This window comes from Tenrec ecaudatus, chromosome 1, assembly GCF_050624435.1.
Source record: "Tenrec ecaudatus isolate mTenEca1 chromosome 1, mTenEca1.hap1, whole genome shotgun sequence".
NCBI lineage: Eukaryota > Metazoa > Chordata > Mammalia > Afrosoricida > Tenrecidae > Tenrec > Tenrec ecaudatus.
The window spans coordinates 39,465,012-39,480,794 of NC_134530.1; the positions used below are offsets into that span (position 1 = coordinate 39,465,012).

Consider the following 15,783-nt stretch of genomic DNA (forward strand, 5'->3'; position numbering starts at 1 on the left):
GCGCGCGCCCGCGGCGAGGGGGCGGCGGCCAGGCGGCGGGAGGCGGGCCGCGCGCGCGCCGGTGGGAAGCGTCCGGCTGCCACAGAGCCAGCGCCGCCGGAGAAGTCGCTGCCGCCCGGGTCCCGCTCGCCCCTCCTCTGCGTTCCCCCCTCCCGCCGCCGCCCGGGCGCATGCGCTGCCGGAGCGCGAGGGTCGGCTTCGGGTGTGTGGTGGCGGCAGAGCGGAGCTGCGAGGCCCGAGAGTCAGAACCTGGGGGAGAGGGATGGTCTCTGCACGGGGGGGAGCCGGAGGAGCCGCCGCCGCTGCCGACGCCACCGCCGCAGCCGCCGCCGCCGCCGCTGCGCCCGCCTCCCAGCGCTGAAGGGCTCGTACGCTGAAGCCGGCGAGGGAGAACCCGCAGCAGCGGCCGCCGGCACACCGCCCAGCATGGTCCGGGAAACCAGGCACCTCTGGGTGGGCAACTTACCGGAGAACGTGCGGGAAGAGAAGATCATCGAGCATTTCAAACGGTGAGCGACACGAGGCCCGGGCCCCGCTCTCCCCTCAGGCCGTCGCTTCCCGCCCCGGCCCGTTGCCGGCCCTCCCCGAGCTCGGAACAGCGAGGTGGACCCGGCGCCCGGACCGGTGCTGGGGGCGCGCGGGCTGCCTCGCCGGCCGCTCGATCGGTCCCGGCGTTGAGCCCCGGCGGCGCGGGGCCGGCTGCCGCTCTCTCTTCCCAATAAGGAGGAGGTGGCTTAGCCGGGGGTTCCCTTCGCGCCGGCCAAGCAGCCTGTGGCGCTGCGCTCCGGTGGCGCTCCCCCGGGTCGCGTCCTCGCGCTCCGGCGAGCCACGCCAGTCTTGGGACGCGCTTCCCCACGCCCCGGCGCCAGCAGCCGCCTCGCGCCCGCCGGGCCAGAGCCGCGGCACCGAGCGCGGCTGCTGACAAGCAGCGACCGGCCCGGGACCCGGTCCCTCCCAGACCCGCCCCCTGTCCCTCCGGCCCCTGCGCCTGCAACTCCGGGGCCCTCCGCGACGCCCGCTCGGCTCCCAGGGACGCGCGGAAACGTCTGACCGAAGGGGGTTTTTGTGCTGAAGCAAGGTTGTACACAAACAAAAGTAAGCAGTGTGGGAGATCTCTGCATTTAGACACTTCAATCCCGGGGACCTCTCACAGGAAGGAGATGCAGACCTGGGGACCGAATGAAAATGGCAAATGCATTGAGAAAAGCAAACATTTTCCTCTTTGCTGGCTTTTGGGGACTGGGTGGCTGATGTCTGAAAACAAATAGGTGCCGCGCATTCGACTCGTGCGCCTTTCTTCCTCCCGCCGGGTGTGGATGGGGAGGCTGGCAGGGGCGAAATGCTTGCAGCGAAAGAGCAGCCTCAGTAGGCAGGTCCCCAACTCACACAGGCGCTCTGAAGCTGAAGCCACCAGAACGCTCCACGACCTGCTGTCCAGAGAGTGCTGTCTTCATGGTCTCGTGCCCGCCTTTAAAATAATGGGGGTTTATCAAACGGTTTAAAAATGCAAGCCTTTTAAAATTAATAGAGCTTTCCCTTTTTTTTTACCTCGAATTTTTTATTTGTCCATGAAATAAATATGAGTAAAGGTTCTCGATACATCTGCTGGGTTTTTATCCAGTGTTTATTTCGTTTTTGTATCTAGTAGCATTTAGTGCTTGTTGTCTTTGTGAAACATATGTGTACCATAACTGATACGAGGTCTCAAGAGTAAAAGGCTTACAATATATCGATTTGCATAGACTTGGTGCAAATTGAGAAGGACCATACAAATCTTTAGGATCATCCTCAAAAATGACCGTTTCTCCCTTTCTCCGGCTTGGAGGACTCCTAATTCCTCTTCTCTTTAGTGAGTGAAGGAAATTATGGAGCGTCCTTATTAGTGAGTCACCATGGGAAAAATGGATTGCGTCGCTCACTGTGGAGTTGCTTGGATAAGGAAATGGAAGCATCGGCAGCCGAGCTCCTGGCTGCAGTGTAAATGGAGGATCATTGATTCTGTTGGTGGTTGCTGTTACTGGGGTACTAAATCTTCACTGCTGGAGCGCGCGTCTGCGCGTGTCCGCGTGTGAAAAGGAGCCGGGAATAGCGAGACCATTCATAACCTGCTAAACTGTCCTCGGCAGGACTGGGGGAGGTGCCCTTCCAGGGACTCTCCCAGTGTTTACTACGAGATGCCTGAGAAACAGGCGAGGGGAAGGCAGGGAGCAAAAACTCGCCTCTGACCTACATGATAAAGTGGCGACGGCGGGCCAGGCTGGGAAGCAGATGAGAACTTTCTCATCCTGACTTTGCTCCACCCCCTTTCCCCTGCTTCCCCCCACCCAGCGTTTTCAGCATTTTGATGGAAAAACCCTTGAGGTGCAGATGAGCCACTGAGACACGCACACTCTTTATCTCCTTGTCGACTTTATCTGTAGGTCTCCGGATGGGAAATTTGTGTGCACCATACAAACACGTGCATTGCAGCATTCTTTGCTCGGTGATATGAAGCCTGACTTGTCGTTTTGCATTATGCAGATTCCAGAGACATTGCATGCACTGTTTGCCTTGGGGAGCTTGACCCTTTTGCAAGTTGAGGTGGTAGAAATAGAAAAGAGGAAATTGCCCGAGGAAGTTTTGGAAGGCTTCTAAGTGGTTGTTGGTGGTGCGGCCTGTCTTGTGTGAATGGCTTTCTAAAATGGCGGCTAGGAACCCACTTTATGTGGGAATCAGCAGAGCAGATCTCAGAGTGCACCGAGGGAGGAGGGGAAGGGAAGATGCGCGCTGCCTTGGAAAGCGGCAGTCTAGAGGAACATGGCTTTATTAAAGAGGGCTTAGCTGGCACATTGCTCATGGCTGCATTTAAAGGAGTAGCCTACCTATTACGGAGCAAAAGCAGATGCTTCCTATAAAAGCAGGTTATTTTAGAATTAAGCAGAGCCTGTGTTGCTGAGACTTGTTTATTTTAAAGGTGTATCTTTTCATGTTTAAGCAGATGTATTTTGTTATTTGAATAGCGTGCAAAAAGGTTTACAGAGAAATCTCACCTCCCCTGAACCTAGGCATCCGTCCCAGTATCCACTCCCCCTTTCCTACCCAGGTAAGGTAATCTCTGTTTCTGGTTTATCCTTAAAAAGACGTTTTCAAAATGGACAATACATTCCTTTGCTCATCCAGCTGTGGATCATTTTTAGAGGAATCCCAGGCGTTATCTTTGTTGTGGAATATGTAGTTAAAAACTGATGCCATTGGGAGGGAAAAAGAAAACCTGAATGATTCAATTGAAAAGGAATAAAAAGGCAGTTTTACTAGCTCTTCAAGATAACTGATGTCTTCTAGAAAGCAAAATGAGAAAAACCACATAGTAATACCTGTATCACACCCAAGGTTAAAGTCCTGGCTTCTACCATTTTCCCAGCTGACTATAACATTAACTAATAACTCTTACAGGATTAAGAATGTACACTGGGGATACATTATACAACATGTTTTCAAAATGGTCTCTTAACAGTGACTAGATTTTTGTAGTAAGTGCTTGGAGTTAAAAAAAATCGAATGGCTTTTCAAGCTAGGTAATTTAGAGGCATTTTGAGAGAATAAAAAACAGGTCAGAGTCAATATTTTATTTTTTTAGAGTCAGTATTGTATTTGTTATTTTAATCACTGCTTTGGTTGAAAACACCTTGAGGGAAGGATGCTGATTTAGATTTGCCTCTAAGTGCCAAAAGAAGCCCAAATCTTAAAAAACATAATCACAGCATTGTGATTTTACCTTTTTAAGTAATTAAAAAAATTTAGACATTACCTTCTTGAAATAGCTACTATGTTGATATGCCTTTTAATATGCTGATTAAATAAATTTAAATGAGAGCTATTTCCGAATCAGGTTTTAGCTAACCAAGATTCATTTCGGGGGACTGAATTTGCACAATAGAGAAAGTCCTTTCCTTTGTATGTTAGCTAGGTTGAAGGGGGGAAGGGAGGGAGGAGTTTCACAACAATCCGTGGCTGTCTTACTTGTAAGAGGGAAAGAGGTGTGTGGAAAAAACACAAGAGAAAGGTGACTCCCTGAATTAGAATGAGCAAATGAATAGACCTCATTAAAGATTTAGAATTTCTTTATCAAGTATTTTCAGGTTTTATGTAGTAAATTACATATTCAACCCCCCACCCCTGTTTAGGGGGTACATTTTTCATTATGCAGTGGTTGAGTGAGGTAGCTGCTCCTGTAAAAATTTTGTCAGAAAGCCATTTAACAAGTATATTTTGTTTTTCCAATTTTAAGTCTTGTCTCAGTAGTTTTTCTGAATTCAATAGCTGGGGTATTTGTTACATATATTTAAATATCTTTGTTTTTGGAACATACTATATATAAAATATTATGGAAAAGAGTTTCCGTGTCCTTACATACTAGAGGCCAGACATTTTTAGACATAAGCAAATTTGACTCACCTTAGCCTACACCATTACTACATAGTTTCTTCTTTGAGACTGATAGTTTCTACTATGCAGAAAGATGGCTGATGTATTTTAAATGTTGTTTTCTTTATGATAGGCTTTATACATTATAAAAATGAAAATTTATCTTGAGAAATAGCATTTTAAAAACTAACGCTGAATGCATATAATGTTGTATCCCGAATAGAATGCCTTCAGCAGATTGGAGGAAAATATAGGGCTGGTGGCAGGGAATGACGGTGTTTGACTTGGGGAAAGGGCACCTTTCCCCAGCTGCCTTTGTTGTAGACTCTTGATTGCTTGGGCAATGCATTTTTGATGCTCCTGAAGAGCTTTCAGGTTATACAGGTAACAGTAGTGTGAATGAAGACTTTTCCAAATGGTCTTCCAAATCTTAGTTTGAGATTTTCTTAAATTGCTTTTGGTATTTCAGAATTGTTAATAAAATCTAGCATACCCTATTGGAGAGGATATATTTCTTTGTTTTTATATTTAAAAATCTCTAGTGTCAGTTTGAGCCATACTTAGCCCAGGCTGCAGCATTGAGAACAAACATTCTAGAATGCAAATACCACTGGACTGTAGTAAAACCTCCAGACTTTAAAAATGTTATTAACATACTATGCTCTTTGTCTTACAGCTTACTCATATTTTAAATGAAAATGACATGTTTTACCATGGAAACCAATTTGGATATTTAAGGACTATATTAGAAACCATGTTTTTTGTGTTAATATTTAATTGACTTTTAGTATATGGAAATATTTTGGTAATAATTACGAAGTACTGCAGTATTCAGGTTTTTCTCCCTATATGCCCCTGTCTGCCAAGTTGAAAATAACACACATATCTAAAAAACAGTGCAATGTCTCTACAAAACCCTAACTTAAATTCCTAGATTTAATTATTTATGGCTTCATTTTGAGTATAGAGACTAGTTGAAATTATTATACTTAGAGATCTTATCATAATTTAGAGAACTATTTTAATCTTTAAAGAATATTTATTAGAAAATTCAACATACCTGGTTCTAGATTCTTAGGTCAGCATTAAACTAACAGCGATTACAACAGTAGGTGATGATGTATTTGTGTAACTTGGTAACATTGAAAAATGAAGTGGAGCTTCTCTAGTCACATTATTGGCTTTGATGGTTACATCCCATCTACAGTACATGAGGAACTTGAAAAAGTTCATGGATAAATGAGCATCACTGAGCCACCCGGGTGAGTTCAGTTCTAGGCTGGAAGAGTGACTAAGAGCCATAGGCTTTCAGGAGGGTCCCCCTGTCTCAGTCAGCCTAACAAGTCTCATTTTTTTTTAATGGTTTTGAGCTTTGTTCCCTAATCTATAGCTTTTAACATATAGGTCTCGGTCTTTATAGTTTATTTTCAGAAATGGGATTGATTCATCTTTAATTTCTTACTATGTGAATTTTGAAGATTTCAGTCTTGTGTTTTAACTTAACATACCTTTGTCCTCCATATTTCCTGTGTACTTGGAAGTAGAGCTATTTAAAAAATACTTTGTTAGTCGTATTTCAGTGTAATTGGCTTTCTTTGTAGTCTTGTGTGTTTCTTTTTCTTTGTTTGCAGTATTATTCTTAGGAAGGGTTTGTGAGTTTGGCACGACTGCCAAAGGAATCCCTCCCAGCAGAAGGTTACCCACTACCACTCATCACTCAGTTCATTCTCAGTGACCCACTACAAGGTTTCTGAAACCGAAAATCTTAAAAAAAAATTTTTATTTTACCATTTTGTGCTCCATTTTAAATTTTCCATAGGTTAATAATTTATACTTACAAATTATTAGTTCAACCACAAATTTTTCACAGTTGCTTAAAATCTCTCAACACTTTTCAAATTTATCATGTATTCTAACATTGTTTTCTTTTTAGGTTTGTGCAGGCATCACGATCAATCTTAGAACATTCTCTTCTCATGCTCGTTATTGTTAGCTCCCATTTTTACCCATCCTTCCTTGCCCTGTCCCTAGGCATTCGTCAATCCAGTTACTGTCTACAGATCTACCTATGCTGGAGTTCATACACTGAAAAATCATACAAAACACAAGATAACCAACCAACCAGAAACCCCCAACAACAATGAGTAGATAAAACAGAGAAACTTCCGTGAAAAAGAAAAGAAAATATTAAAAAGTGATTTTAGAATGCATCAGAAGGGAGATCAAATGATAAGGCATTGCATTTTAACCTAGCTACGTCTGACATAGCAGACTTTACAATGTTGGTACAATGTGTGATAGCAAGGTTATTTACATCCCTGGGCTGCGGTTAGATAGAATTCATCAGGGGCATGATACTTGTGGGGACAGTCTGCAAATGAATTTTCGGTTTCCACTGTCATCCATAGCCTTCTGCAAACTAGATGTTCACAATTTAAGCTCTGATACCATTCCCCTCCTTCAGAGTTGGATTTTATTATTTTCAATATTTGGCTCACACAGACTGGTGTCCTTCATCCATGTGGACTTAGTTGACACCTCACTTAAGTAGGACAAGCCTTTAAAACCCCAGGCACTATTCCTTCTAATAATCGGGCACCAGCTAGTTTCTTCACCACACTTTGCTATAGCACCCATATCTTCAGTGATCTCTTCATGAGGGCGAGCTTGGAGTAGAGCCATGTCATAAGAGCTAATTGTTTTTAGATTGGGGCTAGAATTAAGTGCAAGCCCCAAATCCATTCATTTATGGAAGCTGGAAATTTTTATGAGATTAGACAGCCTCCATCATTCCCTCAGAGTCACTACTAAATTTGAACTGTCGACCTTGAGCTTAGCATTTTAATGCTCACAGATCCCTTAGGAAGGCTAAAAACTCAATTTAAACAAACATTTAGGTTAAAAATAGCATGTCAGAAACATAAGGACGTATTCATTTTAGCTCTGACAAGGAAATGTTTGGATTGAAAAAAATTACTAGAGTATAAGTTAGAAAACCAGATAGTATCCTTTAAATAGCTTGAATTCCCTCCTCCCCTTTTTGTCCTCATTAAAACCTTATTTGATTAGAACTACTGTTTTTATGGTGGGGGGTTTATTCTATAATCACCCTTGTGCATATTTTTTAAGTTAGAGAATTTTTCGTTCTTGTGGTTGTTCTTTTTAGTCCGGTTGAATTCTTTCACTGGAATGGATTTCAAGTACATCTATAGTGAAAATTGAATGTCCTAGAGATACCCCTTAGATGGTTCAGCTTTAATGAAAAACAAACAAACAAGATTAGGGGGTGATATCAAGGGCTCAAGTAGAAAACAAGTGTTTTGAGAATGATGAGGGCAACAAATGTACAAAGGTGCTTGACACAATGGATGTATGTATGGTTTGTGATAAAGAGTTTATGAGCCCCCAATAACATGATAAAAAAAAAAAAAGAAAAAACAAGATTTGTGAAAATTTTGAGTTTATGGAACCAAAAAGGCAAAACCACTGCTGTTCAGTCAATTCTGACCACCTCATAGGGTTTCTACGGCTGTAAATCTTTGTGGAAGTAAGAGTGCTACATCTTTTCCCCGGAGAACAGCTGGTGAGTTTGAATGGCCAACCTTTTTGGTTAGCAGCCAATACTTAGCCCACTGGGCCACCGGGGTCCTTCAGGTTTATGAAAAGCTCTTAAATATATAACTATTGATAGTATGTGACATGGTCCATAAGACACTTTTAAGTCTTCATTAGTACATTGACAGTCTAAACTAAAGGTACTCTTTATTTAACTCCTCTCGCACATTGAGGCGGGAAGGGGCACTATATGTGGCTGCACTCAAGATTTTTAAGGTCTCAGCAGTTTGAGAAATCTTTTGATAGTTTTTTTCATAGCACTCAAACTTCAATACAATGCTATGAAGATTTAAACAGTACTATCAATTATCAGTTGGATTATTGTGGCAGTTACATAACCCGCTGTCAATTTGGGACTTGAGAGGATTAAGAGTGAGAAGGGGTGGAGTCTAGTCTGTCAATCGGATCATAGCCAATGAGGCCTCTGTGTGGGTTTGGCCTTCTGTGAATTCTGGGAACGCTGGCATTTTCCTCCTTGGAGTCAGGAGACACACTCTCTTCACTCCCTTGGAGAAGCTCTACTGACAAGACACATGGCGTTATGTCTTGGGAGCTGGAGAAGCCACATGGAGCTATCCTGATGCAACCAGACCTGGAACCAGGGAAGCCACGTAGAGACCCCTGCCAGCACTGAGATGCTTACAATGCCCCTGGATCCAGAAGATTTACAACCCACTGGCTTGTGATCTTCCTGCACTCAGCTTTATTGCATGTGTTTCGTGAGTCTGAAGAGTACTTTATAGATTGGTATTGGACATATGGGCTAATATCGGACTTAAAGGACTTGATCGACTGGGCTAGGATGTTTTCTCAATATTCAATTGCTCTTGTAAACCTCTTACTCACATATGAGTCCCTGAATTTGTTTCTCTAGTCTACCTGGACTAATACAGTTATTAAGAGTAATACCTGGATTTACTGTGTAGTCATGATGCTTTGTCAGTTTCTTTAAAATGATTTATTCTAACTATTTCATCTTTTAAAATTATATTTCCTGTATCAAAATTTAAAACTAAATGACATTTGTGAAGTTTTAAAATTATATTGTAGTTAATTTTATTTAAAACTGGTACATAATGTTTTGTTATGTTAAAGATAACCTCTCGGGTGCTTTTTTGGGGGTCTTTTCTACCTTATGCTTCTTATGAAGTATAGTAACCCTTTCCATAGTTTTTTGTTTTAAAAACTTATTTTAGTGTTTTTTTAAATAGAGATATTTCTTTTCAGTAATTTGGTTTATCATACTATAAATGGACATAAAAATGATCTTTGAGTTTCAGGCTTTTGGCATTTGATTTTCTTTATGGTGGGCTTACTTGAAATCTAACTTTAAAAAATATTGTGCTTTTGGAGACAATTTACATAATGAATTAAATTTTCATTTTACGACCCAGAACAAAAAAATCATATCAGTGTGAATGAGGTGGAGTGCAGAGTGGAGACCCAGCGCCTTTCTGTAGACAATTGGACATCCCCTTATAGATGGGTCACAAGGAAGAGACGAATCAGTGAGGGTGCACTATAGCACCGATGAAACATAAAACTTCCCTCTGTTTTTTTAATTACCTCCCTCCTACACACACATACACACACACACACACACACACACAAAATCATGATCCAGTTCTACTTTACAAATCCGGCTAGACCAGAGCGTGTACACGGGTACAGATAAGCGCTGCAAACACAGGGAATCCAGGACAGATAAACCCCTGAGGACCAATATTGAGAGTAGCGATACCAGGAGGGTAAATGAAGGTGTGGGGAGAAAGGGGGCACCAATCACAATGATCTACAAGTAACCCCCATTCTGGGGGATGGACAACAGAAAAGTGGGTGAAGGGAGACATTGGTCAGTGTAAGACATGAAAAAATGAAAACAATTTGCAAATTATCAAGGGTTTGTGAGGGAGGAAGGGTGGGGACGAGAGGGGCAAAAAAGGAGCTGATACCCAAGGGCTCAAGTAGAAAGAAAATGTTTTGAAAATGATGATAGCAGCAAATGTACAAAGGTGCTTGACACAATGGTTGGATATATGGATTATGATAAGAGCTGTATGATTCCCCAATAAAATGATTAAAAAGTTTTTCATTTTACAATTTCTGTATATATTGTTCTGTGACATTGATTACAGTTTCTACAATGAGTTAGCATTTTTATTAGTTCCGTATTGGCAATTTGAAACCACCCTGAGGGAGAAAGATGAGGCTTTCTACTCCATAAAGATTTACAGTGCTGGAGATCCACAGGGACAGTTCTCCATCTTATAGGTCACCAGAATTTGAACTCAATGGCAGTGAGTTTTTTGAGCTTCTTAGTTCCCTATGCACCTTCTCATCTGTGGTCTAAGGTAAAATACACATTAACTATTTAATCTCATATAGATGATCAGTTAGAGCAGCGGTTCTCAACCTGTGGGTCGCGACCCCTTTGGTTGAATGACGTTTCCACAGGGGTCGCCCGTTTCATAACAGTAGCAAAATTACAGTGATGAAGTTGCAACGAAAATAATTTCATGGTTGGGAGTCACCACCACATGAGGAACTGTATTAAAGGGTGGCAGCATGAGGAAGGTTGAGAACCACTGAGTTAGGATCCCAGTTCTCCTGATAATTTATTTTATAATAAGTAACTGTCAGCTGATTCGTGACCACCAGCACTGATTTGAGTTCTAAGTTGAAAGGGTATCCCAAGGCAATAGACTTGGGGTTTCTTCAGTCCAGTGTCAGTGAGTCAGTCCAATTCCTAGTGAACTGATGTGCACGACAACAGAATGAAACATTCTGCCATCTTCACAGTTGTTAATTGGGAGCTTATTGTTGGAGCCACAAGACAGATTTGTTTGCTCTTCTGGCAGTCCATTGTACTTCTCTCCCTGCCCCCTCTGCCCCTTGGATACCATTGTTTGATTTTTTTTTTCTTTTAAGCAGAAGATTAAGTCTTAAACTGGACAAGGACATCACAAAGATGAGGGGGACCAGTTGTGTGAAGTCTTAGTACTGAATACCACGGTACTTTAAATATATATATTTTTAACTTTCAATATTTTTTTGTCCAACTTTTACATGAATATGTGGTGCTTGAAAATACCATGACTAGTTCCTGGCATAACTTAGTCCTCAAAGTGACATCCTTGCTGTTCAATACTTTAAAGGGGTCTTTTGCCATAGCTCTACCCAATGCAATAGCTTATTTGCTTTTTTCCCTCAGTTTACCAGGGTGTTAGCTATTTGTTGTGACGTTTGAGCTTTCTTTATGGTGAGGTGCAATCCAGTCCATATTCAGTGGTGCAGCCCTTGTTCTTCCTCAGCAGGTGCTTCATTTCAGGCCCTCCTTTTCAGCATACAAGGCTGCTACCTGTGTATCAATCACAGGTTGCTAATGAGCCTTCTTCCAATCTTGGTGCCTCGATCTTTATAGAGTCCAGTTTCTTGGATTATTTGTTCAGCATACAGAAAGCATAAATACCGTGAATGGAGATACTACTCTGACACAAACCTTATTTTAAACCCTGTTAAACAGAACCCTTGTTCTGTTTGAGCAATTGGCTCTTGACCCGGTTCCACATGAACTCTGGAATGTTCTGGAATTCCCATTCTTTTAAATGTTACCCATAGTTATGATCCACAGTTGAATACCTTTGCATAGTCAATAGAACACAAGTAAATCTTTCTCATATTGTTTCTCCTCATTTTCAATCATTGCCCACCATCAAATGAATATCCCCAAAGCTTTCTTCCATGCACATCATCCTGCGGGACCCATCTCCTCTGACAGTGTTCTACCATTATTTACAAAGTTTCAGTGACTAATCACTCAGAAGTGGACAACCTGTTCCTATTTTCCTAGTGTTTTTAATCTGGAAGCTCCGTTGAGACCTGTTCACTACACTCGTATTTCATATCTGGATGGAGCAGTTTTCAGTGTCACAGAAACATGTAAGTCGCCACACTACAACAAACTGTTAGGTTGAGTGGGGGCTACTCCACTAAGTATTGCCTTTTCTTCTTTTTTTAATGGAATTTGAGTTTTGTTGTACATTCTTCTTACATTTTACCTGAAACCTCAAGACTCTCAAGGAGATGGATTGACACTATGACTGCAACAATGGGCTCAAGCAGAGGAACAATTGTGACGGTGGTGCAGGACAGTGTTTTGTCTGTTGTGCATCGGCTCACTATGGGTGGGAACTGACTTGATGGTGTCTAACAACAACAGTATCGGGAACCACTTATTGTGCCTCTGGTCAGAATGGTCAGTAGTGGTATCTGGGCATCTGGCCTCAAGGTAGGTGAAGCTGTGACTTGCATAGTACAATATGACTATTAGTCCATGTAGACTGTCGAGCAGTGGTTTTCAACCTTCCTAATGCTGCGACCCTTTCATACAGTTCCTCGTGCTGTGGTGACTCCCCCCAACCATAAAATTATTTTCGCTGCTACTTCATCACTGTCATTTTGCTACTGTTATGAATCGGGCAACCCCTGTGAAAGGGTTGTTGGACCCCCCCACAGGGGTCGCGACCCACAGGTTGAGAACCATTGCTGTAGACTATTAAGTCTTATAGACTATTACAAATTAGATCTGTAGCCTAGATTCTTTAAATTTTTTGTTTTCTTTCATTTTTGTTCCAGATGTGCAGCCTGTGGTTGTATCTTACACAGCGACTCACAAACAGATGTTACTTATCAGCCCAGGGCATTGCGCATGATCTTTTATTATCTGTGTTGTGCCAGTTGACTGAGGTGCCCCTCCGTACTATCATCCTAAGCCCTCAAACCCAGTAACCTAGTTTAGGGCTTTGATTGTGTCGGGAAATATGCATAATAATTGTGTGCTTCATGTGTTTTATTTTATATATGAAAATATGCAGCACACACAAACCTTTATTATATAGGGTAAGTAACAAAACTAAAACCACTTGAATTCTAGTTCATGCATGCACAGGGTTATTCCAAACCAAATGTATTTAAACATGTCTGTGATCAGCAGAAGGATCCCTGGTTATGTGTTGTTCTGCAGTCTACATGGTTGGCAGTTTGAAACCACTAGCAGCTCCACATGAAAAAGAGTGGGCTTTCTACTCAGGTAAACAGTTACAGTGTTGGAAACCCACAGGGTTCTCTATGAGCCAGCATTGACTCGATGGCAATAAATTGTTTTTTGGTATTCAGTGGATGGCTGTAGACAAGTTCTCTTCAGTAATACACCTGTCTTAGTCTTGATAGCATGCTTTGGGTGTTCGGTTGGGGGAGGAAAGTCCAACCAAAGCAGGGACTTCTGAGGTGATATACTGGGCTCGCTTAGATTCAAGGCAGAAAAGTCAGCTCAGAAGGTTATGGCAACTGTTTCTTGCAACTCCTAATGGGGAAGGAATCTTGAGTTTTCTCAAAGGACACAGGAAAGATCACGGGGCTGATTAGGAAGAAGTTTCAAGAAAATTTGAAACCTTCATCCATGAGAAAAAGACCAGGAAAACTGCACCAACACTCCACCCCACCCATTCACAACAGTGCATTGTTTTATTCTTCAAGGGTAACATGGGACGTTCTGTGAGGGTGTCTTTGGGAAATCTTTACCCATCACTCTTCAGCTCTCAAACTCAACATTGAAAACAAACACAGTCTGAGTTCCTTGAGGTGCCTAAACGGCTGATTTAACATGGTGTGGATCAAAGCACACAAGATTCTGTAGGGAATGGCTCACCACCAATGTGTCTGTTCTAACTACCCCTGTGGATTTCTGAGATTGTAAGTATTTACAGGAGTAGAAAGCTTCATCTTTCTACGTTTGGCAGGCACCTGATGATTTCGAATTGCTAAGCTGTGGTTAGTCACCCACTATGCCTCCAGGACTAGAGAGGTGGAAACACTTGTCTTCAGAAGTGTGTGGACCTAGATGGAGGATGTGTTAAACAAGAGTCATGTTTTTGTATTTAATAAAGGTTTTTATGATTTTGTAACAGTACTTTTTGTCTCACTAATACATGTTTGTCTACAGAAACACTTATAAATACACACCCTGTAATTCATAATGTGCTTACCTGTGCATGCATAAATGCACACATGTATATCTAGTTGTGGAACTACATACATGTATTTTTGTTATTACTATTGTTGAAAAATTATATGTTGTGGGTTTTACCAAAATTATCTTCTAAGTAAAATTAAGCAGATTAAAGTGTTGACAGATAAGGATATTGAAAATTTGAGGAATAATTAACATTTTGAATTGTAGATTGTTCCCCCCACCCCAAATATTAATTTGATGTGGTTAATTTCAACCTTGATGGCAAAGTGGGTGAAGTTTTGGGGCTATTGGCCTCAATGTCACTGGCTTAAACACACAAACTATTCTTGTAGGAAAAGGCGAGACTCTCCGATCCCACAAAGGTGCACAGTCATAAGCTTTCTACCCTATCCTGTAGAGTTGCTGTGAGTCAGAATTGACTTGACCGTGGGAGGGTTTGCGATTAATTTCATGCCAACATTCTTTATTAGAAAATAGGCTTTTACTTAAAAGCTTATAAAGCATTGACATTGGTTGGAAATATTCCAAAGAGAAACTTTTACTATTAAAGAATGATGAAGACAAGCTCCACTTCCTTAATTTGTAAGTAGTGTTAGTCTTACAAAAATACTTATAGTAGTGTATGAAAAGACTACAGAACTTTATGTATATTACAAAAAGATGGTATCACATTTTTATAGTGATTCTATTCTATATAAATAATTCTATATTAAGTAAGGTTAGAAGTCACAAGTGAAATATTTGAAGTATTTACATAAATAAGTATATAAATTACATATAATTTCTTAGGGTAAGTTTTTAAGATTACTGAAAAATGAATCATGAGGACAGAAATGAACATCTAAGTAGCTGTATTGTAAGTTGGTGCCCCAGTCAGGAAGGAAGCACTTAATCAAAGAGCTTTTTGCATTTACACCCAGGATTCTCCATGTGAAGTTTTGGTAATTTATTATTTAGTGTCTTGGTTCTGCTGCTTCAACTCATTTGTTCTTTGAAGGCTTTCATTTTTTACTAACTTTTCTTGTCCACTCTTTTTTCTTTTCTGTTTGCTTTATTTATTGCTGTAACTTTGAGAAGTGGTTAGTGTTGATCATTTGCATTCTATTTATAATCAGCTTTTTTCTATAATCAGAATTTTTCCTAAAGTAGTTTGTTAGGCAGACACATTTATTCAGTTTTTCACAGCTGATTGTGAGAAGATTCAAATACTGAGTTAATAGTCATCATTTTATATATATGTAGGTATGTATATACATATATATATATATATATTCCCGAATGACTGTACTTTACAATGTAGACTATGTTCTTTCTGAATTTGTCTGAAATGTTCAGACCCACAAGAACAGAGAATCATTACAATTATTTCTCTAATAATTTTTTTTAGAGTTTGACCAAAATAATGGCTTTAGTTTTAATTGAACACTAACCCTTTGTTAAAAAATAATTTTGATTAGTAATTCTTCTCTTTTGAGATGGAATTAGAATTAAAAAATCTCCATTGAGCAATGGTATCAGTAATAGTCTGGAAAATTTTGACATTCATAAATTATTGGAAACATTTACCTTTCCAAAGAGTAATTTTCACGTATAGGTATCATGAACAAGTACTCATTGCTTAAACAGAGAAAGGCATCCATTTATTTGTTGAATTAAACTTACTCTCCAGAATATATTATTACTAGAGTATGTTGACCCAGTTTAATTTGGTTGGATTACGTTTGCTCCAAGGC

The 15,783-nt window shown here is 41.0% G+C and overlaps 1 protein-coding gene across 2 annotated transcripts in view; it reads left to right on the top strand.

Annotated features, from left to right (window-relative positions):
* Positions 1-70: 70 nt before the first annotated feature.
* SPEN (spen family transcriptional repressor) overlaps positions 71-15,783 on the top strand; it is a 91,893-nt gene continuing 76,180 nt past the window's right edge. For both annotated transcript variants that reach the window (XM_075550947.1, XM_075550948.1), the window contains exon 1: positions 71-509. In XM_075550947.1, the coding sequence (XP_075407062.1) occupies positions 427-509 (83 nt within the window). In that variant the 5' untranslated portion in view covers positions 71-426. The remainder of the gene's footprint in view (positions 510-15,783) is intronic.